The 19,565-nt window shown below is 39.3% G+C and overlaps 2 protein-coding genes across 3 annotated transcripts in view; one reads left to right on the forward strand and one right to left on the reverse strand.

The window, feature by feature from the left end:
- LOC104690618 (trihelix transcription factor GTL1) overlaps positions 1-3,826 on the reverse strand; it is a 31,034-nt gene extending 27,208 nt beyond the window's left edge. For both annotated transcript variants that reach the window (XM_010401634.4, XM_010401633.4), the window contains exon 1: positions 2,177-3,826. In XM_010401634.4, coding sequence (XP_010399936.2) covers positions 2,177-2,564 — 388 coding nt within the window. In that variant the 5' untranslated portion in view covers positions 2,565-3,826. The remainder of the gene's footprint in view (positions 1-2,176) is intronic.
- Positions 1-18,659, forward strand: part of PPAT (phosphoribosyl pyrophosphate amidotransferase) — a 47,340-nt gene extending 28,681 nt beyond the window's left edge. The window contains exons 2-11 of the mRNA XM_039550543.1: positions 5,713-5,779; positions 8,155-8,361; positions 8,938-9,050; positions 9,170-9,315; positions 10,521-10,593; positions 11,893-12,044; positions 13,276-13,403; positions 13,708-13,929; positions 14,695-14,815; positions 16,085-18,659. Of these exons, the coding sequence (XP_039406477.1) occupies positions 5,713-5,779; positions 8,155-8,361; positions 8,938-9,050; positions 9,170-9,315; positions 10,521-10,593; positions 11,893-11,950 (664 nt within the window). The 3' untranslated portion in view covers positions 11,951-12,044; positions 13,276-13,403; positions 13,708-13,929; positions 14,695-14,815; positions 16,085-18,659. The remainder of the gene's footprint in view (positions 1-5,712; positions 5,780-8,154; positions 8,362-8,937; positions 9,051-9,169; positions 9,316-10,520; positions 10,594-11,892; positions 12,045-13,275; positions 13,404-13,707; positions 13,930-14,694; positions 14,816-16,084) is intronic.
- The last annotated feature ends 906 nt before the right edge of the window (positions 18,660-19,565 follow it).

Raw genomic sequence — 19,565 nt, forward strand, 5'->3', positions numbered from 1 at the left:
ATCCTTGATTCCTCCAGCCCCCTCAAAATGAGACATCTCTGCCTCTTTTAAAAGAGGCGAGGGACCATTCTTCTCTCCTCTCCTGTAACACTCTGTGGCTGAAAGGGAGAAGCCCAGGAGGGGGCCTGCAGTCGCTGCTGGAGCAGGGGTAGGGGGCTGCCTTTGCCTGTGCAAGGAATCACCTTTCCCTCAGTGGGAGTGCCACCAGCAGCTCTGTCCCCACAAAAGAGAGCATCAGCTGCAGAGCCACTGATGCCAGTTTTGCCTTACAAGTGCTCATCAAAGTACTGGGCTGGGCAGGCAGCATACTCTGACTGCAGGTGGAATAGGACTGGGCCTCTAGTACAGTGTTAGTTGCTTGACTTGCATTCTTAAAAGAGAAAGTTGATGATCTCACAGCTGTTCCCTGAGCCCCTTGTTATGGATGTATGCATGCATTCTGCATAGCTGCAGGACACATTTCTATCTTAGTGTGCTTTCATTGTGGCTCAGTTGTGGTTGTTGTGAAAATCTTTGCATTTCAATTTTTGCATTAGTGTTGCATTATTACAGTTGGCTGCATTTAGTTTTTGTTTATCCATAAAACTTGTTTGCTTTTATTTTTTTGGAGGGAGTAACAGAAATGCTTGTGCAATTAAAAGAGATATATTTAATTATACCACATTTAAAACCGGATTGTCCTAGTGCTTCAAAACAAGGCATGTTTCACCCAGGGGTAATTATTTTTATAGATACTATAGTTTGGGATTCACAACTGAAATTAACTTTTTCTGATTTAAATTTGCTAGAGGTCTAAAGCAGATGAGAATTAGGATTACCAGGTGCAAACTACATCAAAACACAGAGAATAATCTAATGGCAGATCCCCAGATGTAGGACACTATCTTAATTTCTTGTAGTCCTCAAAGTTTATCAGCCTGTATTCGCCTCAGTTCTGCAAGTTTAAAATTAAAAATGGATTGCAATTCACAGTGCAGAGAGCACATTACAACATTATAAAATGGCCATTTTAATTTGAAGTGACTTTGACAGATTAGAGGCTTTCTGTTAGTGATGACAAATAAAGGTCAAGCTTTTTGTTAAGGTAAACAATGACAATGAAAAATGGCAATTTCTTTTCCTCAGACCTGTAAAACATCATTGTAGAGGGAGACGTGCACAAGGACAAGCTCGATGTCCAGCTCCTTTCTATACCTTTGACAATATCCCCTAACGATAATGTTGAGTTTTTTGTTTTCTTAAAAAAGCTTCACAGTCTTAATTAATATAAATTGCTACATACCATAGGAACAAATTAAGCTTTTAATTTCTCTTTTTAGTCATCTTATTTTGGTACTTATAACTATCATTGGGGCTTACGCTTCAGTGACATTTAGAATGTGACAAGGAGATTTGAGTGATGTCAAACAGAAGATTGACCCTAATGAAATGCTAAGCAGAGCTTAAATGCATATGTAGAGAAGGTTGAATAAAACAAGAGATGCAAATAATTTAGTAAAACCCACTTCAGAATAAAGGCAGCTGTATTCATTTGGTCTTCCACAAAATAGTCTGATAAATACAATAATTTTTACTTTCACTGCTAAATTAGAGTTTTTAAAGAGAGGTTATTAAGTATGTTTCTTGATTATTTAAGTAAAACTGCTTATAAAATAATTTACCTTAAGTCATCACGCCTAATTATCAAGTTGGTGTATATATATATGCAAAATAAGAATAAAAATCCTAAATTTCACTTGTATCACAAATAACGATTTTTACAACACCCTGACAATTCCAACATTTTCTTTTCTTTTTCGTACGTTTACATCTGAATCGGAGCGCTACAAAACCTGCTTCCAAAGTACTGCAAATGAATGGCAAAGGGAAAGAAAGCAGCTTATTTTAATTTAGCATTTTCACCCAGTGCAGGAGCCTGGACACTAGCAAGTACTCACCGAGGCTACTATACAGGCAGTTAGCATAATTTTGCTGGAATTACGCTGTATTTACAGACTTCGACACTGGTGGGTGCTAACATTTTATTCCCTGCGCGAGGCGTGCATCCAGTCACTTCTAACAGCGCTGCCGGAGCTGAGCAGCCTCCGCTCCAGCGGCAGCCAAGTCGGGCTTTGGGTTTGTTCCCTTTGGGTTTTAAGCAAAGAGAGAAAAATAGAAGCAAAAACATTTTTTTTACCTTGCATGCTGTCTGTTGTGGGGCTTGTGTTCAGCTGCGTCTCAGTCGCAGAACACCTGCCGTTTTCTTCTGCTGCTAATTGTGTGACAGGCTCATATCGCAATATGGCATCCAGGTCATGGAAAAACTTCATGCTTTTAGTGACATCCCCAGAGTTGTGGGCATATTTAACCGTTCTGTATTCGTACTTCAGGTTTTTGTACTTTGCACGGCACTGTTTCCAGTCCCTGCACACTCCCAACTCCTGCAACCTTTTAGCAATGTAGATAAATATTCCTTTATTCCTCAGGGTGCCGTGCAGTTGCTTTCTGATATTTTTTTCTGACCAGACGCTTAACAAGGCTTTAACCTCCTCCTCAGTCCAATGCTTCCCTGCTCCACTCTCCATGTTGAAAGTGACCTGGAAATGATTCACTATTTCTAGCCAAGATTTTGTTTCCTAGGAAACCAGACGGCTGGTTGTCAGTAAGCTGCGCCGAGATGAAAGGATCTAGTTTTACTGGCTCAAGCTGCCTGAGGGGAGTAACTTGAGATACTGCCAAACAAGCAGGCTCGGCACTGGAGCACACTGAGGGAAGCGGCTCCGCCAGCGGGGAGGGGAGACCTGGGCCAGGCCGGGCCGGGCCGAGCCGGGCCGGGCTGCTCTGCTCTTTCTGGGGAGTCAGTGCGGGCACCAGGGTGTAAGAAGAGAGGCAAAAAGAGTCTGTTTTGTTCCTTTTAAAAAAACCCAAACCCCATGTGAGAAACGAAGCTCACTCCTCTTTTTTGGGGTTTTATAAATTTAATAAGGGACAATAGGGGACAAAGGTCACTTAAAGCAAAATCACAGCGCTGGGTGCGTGGCTCATAGCCAGAGGCACACACACTTACACAAACTTCCCGCTTATATGCGTTAACATTATGCATATTAATAAACACAATGCATATGCATAATTTTTCTGAGACGTAATTTGCTTTTTTTTTTAAGAAGGGATTAACGTAGTTTCTCCCCTGATCCGCCTGTTTAGCGCATGCATATTATGATCGTGAGGGTCTTTAGGGGTCTTCCTTGGTGAGGACTCAGGTCTTCCTCACATCCTGAACTTTTCAACTTTGTCTTCAGAGCATGCGCAGTTATGGTGTTCCTAGGTCTTTCTGGTCCAACCAGTTTAAATTCTTTACTTTGTGGCTAATTGGCTTCACTTCTGCCAACTTCTCATTAGTACATCCTGCTGCATATATAGCTATACTTGTCTATTTTTGAGATTAGTCACCTGGCGAGTTTCTGTTTATTTAAGCGTTAAACCATTAGTTAACCATATACTAGCTATTACATTGTATAGAAAGTTATGATTCAGATTATATAGGTATAGAAAGTTATGATTCAGGTTATATTTGTATCTTATAACTCAACCTATATAAGCATCTTGTAACTTTGACCCCGGTTAGAACATTAACTAGTTAATATCTGCGTAGCACAGTCATTCTTAACATAGTTGCACATAATATTTCCTAACATATTCTGATAGATAATATTTCTTAAATTTTACTACCTGCGAAAGCCAATGCTATAATAGCTGTTTATCACACCCAGCAAAACAAAGCAACATGACACACACACCCCCCCTCACCCCTTGTGGCCTGGCCTCTGTCAGGAGGCTGCCAGGCAGCCCCGGCTCTGGAGGGGGCACGGCTGCGGGACCTTCTCCACAAGGAGCGCATTTAGGATCGTCCTGCCCTACATCTTCACATCTCTGTGCACTGTTTGCTTTTGAACTGCGGGCCATATAGATACGTTTTATATATTAGCAATATTTTAATAAAAAGCTGACATACTTAAAGTCTGGCTCAGCTGGTAAAGTGGTGTAAGCATTACGGTAATGACACTGAGCTCCCATGTCTTTTGTCAGTGCTAAGTGAAAGATGTAACCCAATGCCTTGACCAGGGCCTTCCTTGGGGTGTCTGCTTCCCTCTTCCTACTGATTTAGTTAATATTTAAAGGGACCATGACAGTATTAAAATGGAAATTGCCTGTAATATTAACATTGCAATTACAAGTTGCTGAATGCAGTGTATCAACCTTTAAGTTTTACTACCCGTCTTCATCTTTATAGATGGAACATCTTCCCAAGTTAAAGTAAATGGCTTTAAGAATGTCCTCATCTCTGATTATTTTCTTTGAAGAACTGTGTCACTAACAGGCTAAATTTGTTCAGATATGTGGGAAGTTCGGTTTGTTTTGCTTTCTGTAAGCAAGTGTTCTTTAAAATTTTTGCTTTACATCCAGCTGGGACTAGTAACAAATAAAGGGATTTTAGGAACAAGAGACAATTGGTAATGAGCATGGTAAATTGTAGATTAGCATCCATTCTGTAGATTTTTGTGCCCAATTTTATTGTTGCTTATACTAATTAATTCCAGTGACTTCAATTGAGTTAAACCAGTCCAATGCACAAATAGGACATTAGTTGCAAGTCTTTCTAGAAAAGCATCTTTCCTATTCAGACATTACTATATATGAGAGTAGACAGGAGCTCACTAGTCCACCAAAGTCCTGATGAGTATTACAGGCACAGCAGGCACATAGCAGCAGTTTTGTTTTAGGCAACACTGCCTTATTTCAGAGAGCATTTTAAAGGGAGATGGAGCAGCCTGCACTGTTACCCACAAAAAAAAAAATCCAGTCTGCAAAGCAAACCTTTTCAGTGGATAAGGACTGAATTACAAACCATGGGCAGGTGCACAGTGTTCTGCCTGCCTTGGGCAGAGCAGCATCAGGGGATCTGGGGTACACCCAGGGGACCCAGCGAGGAGAAGGGCTGGGGAGGACAGACAGCAGGACAGGGAAAACTCCCGTATTTCAGCTGAATCAGCTCTTGTGCTCAACAAAGCACAACTGCTAGCCTGAGGTTGATCTGCTGTAAGAGAAGTATTTCCATTTGCAGTGACACTTGTACATCATACTTGCTTCGCCTGAGTTCAGAAGCTGAGATGCCCAACATTAGGTTTATGCACTCAGATGCTTTTATCAGAGAGTCTGTGTAGCTTTTAGAGGTGTAAAAGCTAGCTTGTCTGCCTAAGTGTAAAAATGCAAAAGCTTCTGTGTAGGTAATCAGTGGAAAAGAAGATGCATTCCCCTAAGCAAAACCATCAGTTTTATTAACATCTCCCAATCCAAAGCAGAATTAGAATAGCACTATAGAGCCTACTACTATCGCCTAGACCATTATGCCTCTAAAAATGGCTTTTCCAATTAAGCATCTGTTTTTATGTTATGCCCATACTGAAATTGGATTCCAGTAAGAGCCTGAGCCAGTGCTTATTAGTGGAAAGATTCCCACTGAGTTCAGTGGACTTAGGCACAAACCTTATTGTGACTGTTTTGAAATAAAGCATAACACAGGCAAGAAACCTGAAATTAACATAGCAATTTTAAGTCTGTAAAATAAATCAAATAAGCCTATATTAAAATTTATTTAGAAAACACCTATCCATTGTATGTAAAAGTGTTTCATATTCATTTCAGTGCTTTATGTTGATTTTATTTTGTCCGTAGGGGCCAGGAGAGCGCTGGAATTGTGACGAGTGATGGCGAGTCATCCCAGGCATTCAAAGTGCACAAGGTAAAATGCAAATGAATGTTTTGTATTCTTAAGTGAGATGTATGTAAGTTTGTTTCTGCTAAGAAACCATGTAATTAGAGAAAAAGTAACATGTTTTGATGGGCTCTTTTGATTTTGTCAGTGAGAGTATCTCATTTTGTTACCTGTCTTGGGTGTGTGCTTAAAACAAACATGCCAGCATCGTAGTGCTAGGTGTATCTGTGCATGCAGTGACAGACAGACACACAGAAGTTACCCAGAGCATGCTAATGATGCCACAAAAAACTTCTTACCAAAGTCACCCTGCACCTCGGGTGTTAACTCTGCAGATTTGGAAGAGCATTGATGCAAATCGATCTCAAGAGAAAAGAAATACAGTTACAGACTATGCACAAGGAAATGGATGACTAAATCTTACGTTAGTGAGACTCAAGGAAGTGGCAACTACTTTACCCATAGGTAGCAATAAACAGAATCTAAGACTGAATGGAGGCCTGAGAAGGTCAAACAGACTTTCTCAAGGTGATAGAATCACAGGGGATGTTACAAGACACATAATGACCACAGCCTTAAAAGTATTATGCCAAGAGAATACTTGCCTGCTTTGAGGATATTTCTGTTCAATCTGAATAGTGATCAGGAAAAAAAAAATCACCAGCCTATTCCATCCTGAAAAAGGAGAGGATTGGAAATAAAAAATACACCAGCAAAAAAACCATGGGGCAATTCTCTATGTATGTTCTCTGACCACAGTCAGAAAGCAGTTTGTCTTCCCATTCAGGGGTCTCAGAGGAAGATTAATTAAGCTGTTCAAATCAGTCCAAGAGTAAGAAGTGCTCTGCTGCAGCAGCATGTGTATCTGTGCATGACTGCTCAATACCTCATGCAAACTGTTATCCCTCAAGCATCATTTGTTGCCTCTTCAGGCACTTTCCCCCTCTTACCTGTTACAGCCCAATTCACACATACACATACACATACACATGCTTTTAAATGCACCTTCTCTCAACTTTAGCACCGTGTTATCTGTTCTTCATTCCTGCACCTGCTTGGGTTTCAGCTTTCCTTAATGTTTACAGGAATTCCAGCTTCCTTTGAAGTGGGCTGCTCTATAAATCCCATAGTAAGAACTGCTTCTCAGAATGAACTTCCAGTAGGTGATATAATAATTTGCAGTATCTCTATGTTACTGAGCTACAATACTTAGCTGTGATGCTAAGAATTTAATTGACTACCTCATCAGTTTGGATATTTTAAGAGTTGGAGAGCATGTGATGGTTTCTTTTATCCTTGAAGTATGTCTCTCAACTACAGCACTTTGAAAAATTGTAATAACCACAGTGTAAAAAAGAGCTTGTGGAGTAAATTTATCTGACCTGATTGATCCCAGAAGTGGTGCTAATATAACAACATTTGGGTCTGTTACACTGGTGAAAGCATATTTAGGACTCTGAGTTGTAACCTAGTCCATAAAAATGTCAGCAGTTATGATGCTACTGTAGCTTTTTGTTGTCCTTCCTGTCCCATCTCACTCTCTTGTTGTTGTATCTGCAGCACAGGTTATGAGCCATTGAGACCTGTCCTGTATATCTTTGAAAGTCCTAGAGGAGCATTACCCATCATGTATACCACAGTTACCACATGTGATAGGCAGACCAGGCATAGAAGGATGTAACTATTTTCCACAGGCAGTGGCAGAACCAGGAGTTCATAGGACAACCTGGTCTTAATTTCTACTCTCTGAGCAGTTTTTTTGGACTATTGTTGCTGCTAAATTGTCTCTGCATAGTGCTTGTTGCCAAAAGAAGCTCCTGTCCTGATGGCTGACTAAAACGTTTTGATGCATTTCTGCTTTAAATAGAAGATAACTTGGCTATATGAAAAGTTTAAGTAAACAAGCCTCTTGAAAAAAATCTTTACTTCAGACACTGGCAAGAATGACAGTGGAATCTAATAAACATTATCATGGATCCACTTTAAAAGTGAATCCAATATACCTACCACTAACTTGTAAAAGGTATTCTCTACCTAGAACTTCCTTCTTGCAACTGTTTTTCTTCTTTGCCTGTCTTCTGGCAGCCTTTTTTTACGTATTTTTAAACAACACAACACTTTGTTAGTGCTTTTCAGAAGATATATTTTTAGCCAGGGAGTAGATTGTTCCGTGAAAATCCTCAGCACAAAAATGTATATTGCTTTATTTAAAAACAGGACTACTGGGATCTGATATACCACTGTGACACCTACTCAGCTTTTTTCTTTCCCATGTCTTTCAGGTTACTTGCCTTTCTCTTAAAGTTCCATTAATACTATATCAACACTAAGCAGAAGAAGAACTTACAAAGTTACCAGGAAAGTAAAACCAAACAGAACCCTTTTTTCTTTTTCTCCCAAAGGGAATGGGTCTTATAAATCACGTCTTCAATGCAGACAGCCTGAAGAAGCTGTACCCTTCAAATCTTGGTATTGGGCACACAAGGTACTCCACCTCAGGAATTTCTGAGCTGCAGAACTGCCAGCCTTTTGTTGTAGAGACTCTTCATGGAAAGATTGCTGTGGCACACAATGGGGAGCTAACAAATGCTGCACAACTCAGGCGGAAGGTTAGTACCTCCTTGGGGGGCTCAGGCATTGTTTCTTTCTGAGTGCGAGGCAGAAATGAGCAATACGGTTGCTGTGACTTTTCCTTAATACCAAACTGTTGGGGTAATGAAAGAGCACCCTAATCAAAATGGATCAGTTTTGGGGGGAGAAAAATCCTGTGAAGGGGATTCTGCCTTGATATCTCTTTCTGGATCTGTTATAGGCAATTTCATATTTTTCTCTCGTTTATTTTACCTCTCTTCTCAGAGCATGCACAAAGATAATTAAATGGCCCAAACATTAATTTATGCCCTGAATATTGGTGGCATTAATTTTGGTTGCATGCAGAGCAAAAGAATGAGATGAAAAAGGAAAAATGTAGTACTCGTGTAGAAGATTGTACTACCTCATTTTACATAGTTGGTTTGTTGGAAGAAACTTGGCATTATTATGCTGTGATCACCTGAAGCACTGATAAATTTTAAAACATTTAAATGTTTTCATTGCACCAAGGTGTTGTTAGATTCAAATCTGAGCAGTGAGATGTGAGATTGTTTTTTTAATGCTGGTAACACTTTTGGTTTGTGTCTTAAAAGCTTATGAGGCATGGTGTGGGACTGTCGACCAGTTCTGACAGTGAACTGATCACCCAGCTGCTGGCTTTCACACCTCCACTGGAAAACGATGATACGGCTGACTGGGTGGCAAGGTGAGGAGCATGGGCTTCACAATCAACAGCAGCCATGTAATCCCAGCAGGATATGCAGCTGCAAATGCACACAGCTGTTCATGTGACACACAGTTATGTTCACCTATGTCTCGTTCCAGAATAAAAAACTTAATGAAGGAAACTCCAACTTCATATTCATTGCTAATTATGCATAAAGACATAATCTATGCAGTACGTGATCCATATGGGAATCGCCCGCTGTGCATTGGTCGCCTTATTCCAGTAGGGGACATGAATGGAAAAGGTAAACTATATATATATATGTATGCATAGTTTGTGCATGAAATCCCTGATACAAGTAATTAAAGCTATACATACTGAGGTGTAAGTAGGAATGTGATGCAAAAATCAGTTTTGAAAAATCAAAACATAAAACAAAGAGTTGGGAAGGAAAAATAATCTATAGGGAGTCTGCAAAATTCCAGTCCCAAATAAAGGGAATCTTAGTGGCCTAATGATAGCCACAATTAGGCAGCCCAACTGTAATACAATTTAAATAATTCTCATTGCTTAAACAGGAAAGCAGGGATGAACAGAATCACAGAAGGGTTGAGGTTGGAAGGGACCTCTGAAGGTGATTGGTCCAAATCCCCTGCTCAAGAAGGGCCACCTAAAGGCAGTTGCTCAGGACAATGTCTAGAAACAAGTCTGGTTTCTTCCTTTCTTTCTCCTATAAGGTGGGCAAAAAGTGCTGGATTACCCACAATGTATTTCTTAATTCCAACCAACCCAGTCACAAGTAGTGACTGGACCATTACACAGTCAGTTTATGGAAAAAATTCTTCGTGTTCCTGTTCAGCCTGCAAATCAACATTTTCCATTAAGTAAGATTAAAATATCTTCACTTGTTTAAAACTGAAATAATTCAAAGGCAAAGCACTAAATGGTTCTGTATCTTCAGAAAACTGAGTAATTTTAACCACAAAATTTTTTAAAGCATACAGACATTCCTACCCTATGTGACACAATTCAGTCTTTCCTGTGCTTGACTTTCAAAACTCATGGAATTCAATCCAGCATCCATTGTAATCAAAAGCATCTATCTATCAACCTATTTAGCATAGGAAAAGTAAGGAGTTTCCTGTGTGAACAAAAGTAATTATGTCTATGTAAAATCACTGAAGTAGAATTTGAAAAGTTTGAAATAGTGCAGGGATAGCAAAGGTAGTTACCTGAACTGTGTCTCTTCATGAGCTGTGAATACAATGCTGTTACTTCCACTTCTGCCTAGAGCAGGTTTATGGTGTTTATTTTGTGGATTTGTTTGGGATTTTTTTTAATAATAGAAAGATGGAAACAGTGGAATGCTATACCTTTTAATTAGAAATTACAACAGTCTTTAATTGCACACTTGGCAGCCATAGCAAGCCAGATACTGCAGCAAAAATGCAATTCTGGGGGGTCATGGTAGCAGAAATTGGGGACTCTAACTCAAATCTTTTATTTCAGGAAAAGATAACACTGAAACAGAAGGATGGGTTGTCTCTTCTGAATCCTGTAGCTTTTTGTCTATCGGTGCAGAGTAAGTGCCCTGATTCCCACTTTATCTGAAAGCTCTTCCTTAGGCAGTGATTAAACATTAAATCCCAAGTGGCCAAGTGTCATACAGCATGAAAGACACCAAGGATTAGTTTTCTGTGAAGGATGTTTTTGCTAGTCCTGGTTTTTGCCAGTTTATTTTCTTGAACAGATGATTGTAAAAATAGAATTACGTGTGCAGAAAGTAACAGTAAAGACAACTACTATCACAAAGTAAATGCCTCTTATTTGTTACATCATACCTGACTACCCATATAACTTACTCATTTTGCCCTCATTTGCAGCAGCATAGTTGTATTACAAAATAATTCTTCAACTACAGGAAAGTGATATTGGTAGCTCACAGGCTGAAATAACCTGAGTTGTAGCATATGCTGTCTGGTAAGCTTGCCTCCTCATTAGAAAGAAATTAACTGTTTTCTGAAACTTCTTTGAAACCTCTCTTAAGAGAAGCTCACTATATAGGACCATCAGCTGAATCCTGTGTGTTTTTAAAAAAGCAATTTTGTCTAAACTTCTGCTGTAGCTAGTGCTGCTGCCTGCTACTGCTAGTATCTGACCAGTGAATAAACACAGATTTGTTCACCTCTGATTTGTATCTCCAGAATATTTTAATATTTTGGGATAGATTTAGATTGACTTTGTTAGAATAGCCACCTGAGGACTCATTAAAGGATCTAGAAAAATGTTTAATAAGGTTAAACACTTTAACATAATAAACCTAAACTATTCCATATTTAAACCTAACTATTCCGTATTTCTACAGATTTGAGAAATAAAATGTACATTTCTAGTCAGCTTTATGTCATTTGGGGGTAGCTATCTGTCCTCTCTAGACAGATATTTCTCTGGATTTGTCTTGTGAGGCAGGATTATTTGGCTACCACCTCTATTCTTGGATTATATTTCTTACATTGCACTGTAAGGTTTATTAGCTTTCATTGAAAAGTTCTCTAGCATTGATACAGGACTATATTATTAAAATATATTCAATCTCAGTTAAGCCTATACAGTATGTCTCACACATAGGACAAATACCATCATTCTCTGGTACTAAGTATTAGTTTATTGCTTTTGGATAATAATTCAGACTGTTTGAGTAAGGGTCACTTGTCTTAGCATGTTGGTCTTAAAATGCTTCAGGTCAAATCCTAAGATGGAAGCAAGTTGTCATGTTATGATGTTCAAAAACATTTTTTCCTGTCAGTTGACTCTTGTTTGTACTTAAAAATTATCATCCAGCTTCAAGACGTTTCTAGCTTCTCTGTATTTCTTTTCCAAGGTACTATCGGGAGGTCCTTCCTGGAGAGATTGTGAAAATATCCAGACATGATGTCTAGACACTGGATGTTGTACGAAGACCTGAAGGAGATCCATCAGCATTCTGCATCTTTGAATATGTTTATTTTGCAAGACCAGACAGTATTTTTGAAGGTACAAAAATGTAACTTACAGAGCACTTGCGTAAATACTGAAAGATGTTATCCTGGAGCACAGTGACTCTGGGATCATAGTAGAGTACCACTGAACATAAGCTTGCAGCACACAGCAGGGACAGAATGGGCTGGCAAAGCTTTTGAGATAAAACTCATCAGGAGGAGCATGTAACATCACCTTCCTGTTTCTGGATTGTGGATACAGCCTGAGACAGACTGCCTGCATACTCCTATGGGAGGGATGAAAAGGGCTATGAACATGATTAAGGTAGATGAAATATCTTTTAAAAGTGAGAGACTGAAGAAAGGAACTTTATTGGTTCTTGGGAAACATTTTAAAAATTAGACTTATGAAATAGGATTTACAAAATAACTTTATTTTGATATTTTCTTTGCAGTAAGTGTAATTTCAGGAAGATGCTTTTAATTTAACTTGCAAATCTATGCACTAAGTACTTGGCATTGTCAGTGTAATGCCTTTATTATTATTTCAGTAGAAGCCCTCAAAAATTGTCTCAGTGACAAGATACTAGCCAGGACTCTCATGTCTGGCAAACAACCTCTTCATTGCTTTCTAGGGACATGCTATCCATTGATCCAATACAGTTCCCCACCTTTACAAAGCCAGTTTCATCCCACATTCCTTTGCTTTCACAATCAATTTACCCTTCAGTATCCTCACTTCTTACATTCCTTAGTACTCCTGCTGTAGCCTTTGCCGTGCCTCATCACAATACTTCCAGTTCTTTCCCATGTTGCAAATTTTTTAGGACCTTAAAAGCTTCTGAGTCCGCTTATCCCCTTACTAAATTCCAGGTGAATTTTGCCATCTGATTCAAAGTCAGTAAGTGGACAGAAGCAGACAGCAGCATTGCATAAATTTTCTCTGTTGGAAAAAGCAGTCTAAAAATAGAATATGCATGTTATGAACAGGCAGGCATAATTTCTTTTTCTTTCCTCTTGCAGATAGATTTTGTAACATCCACAGGACCTTTAGTTAGTTACCCAGTTAGGGCAAACTGGATTTTTATTCTCTGTGTAGTCATAAGAATGTGAATGTTAGAACGTGACATTATGGGAGGAAATTAAAAAATGACCTTATGCAAGTGACTGGTTATTAGTTCTAGAACTTTTCTCACTGATTTCTGTGTCTACAGCTTGACACAGAAATTTGTACAGAAAACTGAGAAGAAATCTGAGCCAAGAAAAACACTTCTTTCTGTTCTTAGGTCAGATGGTGTATTCAGTCCGCAGAAGATGTGGGCAGCAGCTTGCTATTGAAGCACCTGTGGAAGCAGACCTGGTCAGCACTGTTCCAGAGTCTGCAACCCCAGCAGCTCTTGGTTATGCTCAAAAGGTATATGTTACCTTTCTCTTTTTTTTTTCCCCAAGCATATTTACACATATCTCTTTTTGTAATGGACTATAATGATGTGGGCTGCTGGAGTTGCATATTGATTAGGCTTTATATCTTCAGTATGCAGGCTACTGCTATTGAGTACTCTGCCTTGTTTTTTCTGCCATTATTCCTCTATATTAAGGTTTTAAACATTTTTTGGTTACTGTGAAGCCATACTAAGTCCTAAGGTCACTTTAAAAAACAGTAACTGAGAATAAGAAGTCCTCTATATTAATTCTGTTTAACTGTCTCCTGTTTGCAGTGTGGACTACCATACGTTGAAGTACTTTGTAAAAATCGATATGTAGGGAGAACATTTATCCAGCCAAATATGAGGTTACGGCAACTTGGTGTTGCAAAGAAGTTTGGCGTTCTGTCTGATAATTTTAAAGGCAAACGAGTTGTTATCATTGATGACTCAATTGTGAGAGGCAATACCATTTCACCCATAATAAAACTACTGAGAGAATCAGGAGCCAAAGAGGTAAGTTAATTTTAAGTCAGTACAATAAAGATATAGAATAGAAGAATAGAAGTTGATGGGAGGTTAAAGCACAGGGGCTTGTCTTCATTTGTACTATACATTGTTTCCATTTTTAAAAGGGCAAATGTGGAAAAAAAATGGCTAGTGTGTGTTTATTGTGAAGATAGGTTAAGAAGGTTCTTTTGTATGAGTGTGACTTTTGGATGATTGAGATAAGAGGAACGTCTCCACTTACAAAGCACTGTCTGGCAAATAAAAAGAGAATGGAATACAAATTAGTTAAGATCAAGAAACCAAGTATTCCTGATGGGTGACTTGTGGAAGTGCATAAAGTATAACCATAGACTGCTGTAAATACCACATGCCTTAAGTCACTAGAGCACCATTTTTTTAATTGATAAAGATTTTTTAAGCAAAACAGTGTGCAAGTCAGTCACTGGAGCAAAAATGTGCTGTATAATGTTTGGTTTTGTAAGGTGAAACTTGTTTATAAAGAACTGAACACCACAGAAGATAAGTAAAATCAGGATGGAACCTTCTAAGAACATTAGGAAATACATAAAAAACAAGTTCTAAAACTGTCTTACATTCTCCTGCTGTGTTGACATCTGAAAAAAACTTTATCTTACTTTTAACCCTTCAAAGATTTCTGTGCAGTGCTGTGTTCTGTTCATTATCGCTGTGCAGAATTGAGACTTTGCTATTATATTATGATCTGCTGACCATCAACTTACATCAGTCTCTTTTAAAACTGTTTTTATGCAGGTGCACATTCGTGTAGCTTCCCCTCCCATAAGATTTCCCTGTTACATGGGAATAAACATTCCAACAAAAGAAGAACTCATTGCCAACAGACCTGAATTTCATGATCTTGCAAACTATATAGGTAAATGCTACTTTCTTTTTTTTTTTCTTGAGAGAGCTTTGAACTGTATTTTATGGTCTACTTCAAAATAAAGCAGAATATATCAAGGCACCAGTGGCAAAACTGACTAAAGAATTGTAAGGTTGGTAAACTAGGTGTATGCAATTGTGAGTACTCCACGGATCAAACCACTTTAGCTACACACTTTTTTTTAACACAGTTAGGGAACTGTATTTGCAAAACAATAGAAAGTATTAGAATAATTGCATAAGCTGCAAATAAAGTATAACAGCAAAGCTTTCCAATACTTAAAGCTCCTTCTGAGAAACTTGACAAAAAGGAGCTACTGCAGTCAAAACACCAGGAAGAAAGTAAGTGGTGAAAATCTGTCCTATAATGAAAAGCGGATGTAGTTTCACTTTCATGAGACACTCATAAAAATATATTCAGAATTTGTAAACACCCACTGAATTTTCTACAAATTGGCATTTATGTAAATAATTTTAACTGCATTATATATTTCACTTTGAAAGAAATGAATTTGAAATCAATCAAAGAATGTTAAAAACCTGAAATTTCAAGTCATGTTTGCAGCAAAACAAAAGGAGGATCGACAGTTTGTGTTCCACTGTAAGCTCCAATATCCTGTGTTAAATACTGACTTTCACCATCTAATACTGCAATGAATTCTTTTTCCCAAAATTATTGTGAAGGTGGTGGAAATATTTCAAGTTTGTAGGATCTCATTTTTAAGTATTATTCACCATATGAGTGCAAAGGATAGAAAACTAAGGATACGAAAATGCTATCAAACATTCCTACTGCTAGAAAACTTGTATGAACCCATAATGATTTTTTTTTAACATGATGGTCTTCCTCTCCTCCAAGTCCCAGAGAAGCTTGGTAGTCCTTGGTGCTCAGATTTGGGAAGCACTAGTCACACACACATCTACTTCCATACCTCAACTAAGGTTAACTCTGGGAGACTACAAGGAGTTTAGGGAGTCTTAGTACACAGTCTGGACTTTGCTTCTGTTTTTGCAGTTATGTGTCACATATTTTTTCCCAACAGAACATTCTGTCTAGATTTCAGTGAGTCTGCTCCCTGCACAAAGCATTTGAGAAGGGCAAGACATACTATGATCTTAAAAATTTTTCATAGTCATTCTCTTTTGTTAAGGTGATCCACCTGGCATCATAATCCAGACGATAATGCGACCACATTTCCAAAGAGCACTGCATTTGGTACAACATTGCAGCTTTAACTGATGACTCTTTTATTTCCTCTAGGAGCAGACAGTGTTGTCTATCTTTCTGTGGAAGGGTTGGTATCGTCTGTGCAAGAAAGCATCAAAGCAAGACAGGACAACAATCCTAAAACCCAAAAGTCATTTATTGGAAAGCTTGGTCATTGCACAGCGTGTCTCACTGGAGACTATCCTGTTGAGCTAGAATGGTGAACTTTTAATGAACGGACATCAGGTCATATGTTGTTCAATGTACCTTTTTCAATGATGCCTTCTTGCTAAATAGCCTTCTTGCATGTAGGTAAAACAGAAGCCTTATGACAGCTAACTAATTACTGTTACTAAACATCTTTAAGTAAAGACTTACAGAAAGTCTGATGTGCTGATGAAAACAATGTTAGCAGATTAAAATACAAAATCATATAGTTTTGATGCACAGTTGTGCCTTCTATTTTATCACAAAATGCTATAAAAACCAAAGTTTTTTTTAATTACGTAGAAGTCCCAGAGTTTGTTGTTTCAGTCTTTCCCCGAAAGCTTCCCCATTAGACTTGTTCACAAAGCACAAATTGTGTGATGATGTAATTTCAAATTATCCAATGCAAAAATATCTGAAGTTTGCTTTTCTCCTTAGGAAAAATACCAGATTTTGAAGAGTGAAATTGCTTCCTCAGCAGTTCTTGCTTAGGTTTTTAAAGAATAGAAGTATCTAACTTTTGCATACAAACAGCCTTTATTAATTGAGGCCTTTGTAACAGATTCTATGCACATGATGTCTAACATGATTTTTAAAAATGAAGACTCAGGGAAATGCTCAGCCAAAAGCTCTCTAGTTTTGTAACTTTAAAATTAGGTTTTAGAAGTCGTGTAATTACATTATCTCTGTGTGCTTCTATCAGTTGCCAATACAACGTGGAAGGAGAAAAATATACTTGGCACTGCCATTCTTTTTTCTGTTTTACACCTTGTTTTCTCTGGAACAAGTCTGACAATTTCTGAAGTGTACTTTTCATGTGCCAACATCCAAAGTAAACTAAAAAAAAAACAACTTTCCATTCTTAACAGTAAAAATGATAAATGAAGATCATGAGTTGTTTTGGATATAGTCTTATTTTACTACATTACTGCTGTTAGAATAAATGTAATGTTTAAAAAAACTCAAGTGTTCTGAAGAACAATTAGCTGTTAAATGCATTGTGTTCAGTTGGTCACAATTACACAGTTACTGGTATACAGGAAGATCACTTGGTCAATGAACCACTAGCTGAAAATGGAAAAGCACCTTTTCAAAACTATTGCAAATTTACGCACAATTTAAAAAATATTTTGTATACCTCAGTCTTTCTCACTGAATACCAGCAACTTAATTTTAGATTTTCTATTTAATATTGTGTATTTTGGCCTTATAATTGTTTGTGACGCTGTTAAAAAAAATAAATAGAAAAGTTTAAGAGCTTCTTCCTTCCCCTTCATCTTCCATAGAGTTGAGAATTACAGGACTGCTAATTAAATTCAAAAGGGAGTTTTCTTATGTGGGATTTGTAGCAATTGTGCCTGATTGACAATCACAACACAAAGTCCTAGTTCAAGAAAACATGTAAATACACGTGCTTTAATGAAGTCAAGACTGTGACTTGTGCAGTGGAATCAGAACCTCCTTGCAGCCAAACCTATGGGAGAACCAAGATTTGGTGAGCATTGGGCTCTTGCTGTGCTTCTTCACCATTGCCCAGATCTGCATATTGGGGATGTATGTAGATCTCTTCTATTAGCAAGTTTGGTTTTTTAACAGAACCATAACAGTTTGTCTGAACAGTAAATTGAACAAAACCAGAACAGGGTGGACACTGACCACCCCCTCTTCCAGGTTAACCAGGAAGGAGTATGAAGAAACAGAAAAACTGCTGTGAACATTTTTCACTGTTCTTCTTTCCCACCCTCAAAAGAAAATCATTTTTAGAAGGGCTAAGTTGAGCTCTTAGATTACAAATACGTGTGAGGAGCCCTTTATATGTGAGATAAACATTTAGATGCACAGTGTAACAAGTCTATCTGTCTATAGTCATCCACAAGACAGACTGGAAATGAAACTTGTGGAAATTCTGTTTTCATGTGCTTTTAACAAAATTTTTGAAGTCCAGTAATAATTACTTTAATGTGATTTGAGCATTGGGTGGCATAATTCTAATTTAAAGAAAAAAATAGTCCCATTGCCTTTTCCCCTCTCCACATTATGCAAATGAATTGTCTGCTACTATGAGCACTGTAAATTTTGGATGCACTGCAATAGTGAATCTTTATTATGTACTTTTCAAAATCTTAAGTTAAGGAGGAGAATACTTTTCAAGTGTCATTTTATTCGGACAGCTGGATTTATGCTCCAGGTTACTAGACCCCTTTTTATCACATACAGCCAACACACACATCAGTAAGTGTGGTGAAGGAGAAAACTCTGGCTTTAGGTGTCGCTATTTGCATTAATGTTTTACTGTGAAACCGTTTCTGCTGTATTACCCATGTGCAACTGTGCCAAACTGTCACTTACAGAATGTGATGAACAGTAGAAAGCTAATGTCTAACTTCTCCCATGCAAACATTAAAAATGGTTGTGAACTGGTCTTCTCTTTCTCTCCCTCTGCGGCATCACCGGCACCGTGCGCAGAGGCTTATTTAATAAGGACACCATGAATGTGCCGCAGAGCCAAAGCAAACCATTTACTGTGAGGGTGGTGAGGCACTGACAACAGGTTGCCCAGAGGTGTGGATGCCCCATCCCTGGGAAGTGTTCCAAGTCAGGTTGGATAGGCCATTGAGCAATTTGGTCTAGTGAAAGGTGTCCCTGCTCACAGCAGGGCGCTGGAACTCTAGAGGATTTTTAAGGTCCCTTTCAACCCTTAACATTTCATGATTCTATGACTTTGTGTCATTGAATCACGCACGCAGCCCCCAGCGCAGTACCGGTGCCCCCCGCCCAGAACGGCTCCCGCTACCGTCACCCTCAGTCCCCGCTGGCGGCCCTAAATCGTATCCGGGGGTGGAAGCCCACCCCGGCCGCTGCCGTTCGCCCCGCGGGGAGCCGGGCGTGGGCTGGCTGCACGGGCCGCTCCAGAGCATAGTTCAGGGGTTGCTGCAGGAGCCGCTCCTGGGGGTGGTGCGATGATCTCCCAACCCGAGCACAGTGGAAGGGCGGAGCACCCGCTCCACAGCCCGGACGTGACATCCCCGCCCGCCCACGGCGGTACCCACCGGCAGGAAGGCCCGTACCACCTCCTCGGGAGGGGGGGACGGGGACACGGGGACGGAGAGGAGCGAACTGTGAGCGTGGCGGGGGAACCCTGCCCTTCGCCCCAGCCATCTCCATTTGTTTTAGCACCTTTCCCATGCCTGCCGGGGACAGCGGGGAAGGCTCTGGCGCACTCGCTATTCCTCTCTTCTCCCTCCTTCCCTCAGGCAGCAATGGCGGAGGCCTCTGGCGGAGCAGGCGCTGCTTGTTGATGTCCAAACGGCGCGACGGCCCCTGGCCA

The sequence above is a fragment of the Corvus cornix genome, chromosome 4 (genome assembly GCF_000738735.6).
Source record: "Corvus cornix cornix isolate S_Up_H32 chromosome 4, ASM73873v5, whole genome shotgun sequence".
Taxonomy (NCBI): domain Eukaryota; kingdom Metazoa; phylum Chordata; class Aves; order Passeriformes; family Corvidae; genus Corvus; species Corvus cornix.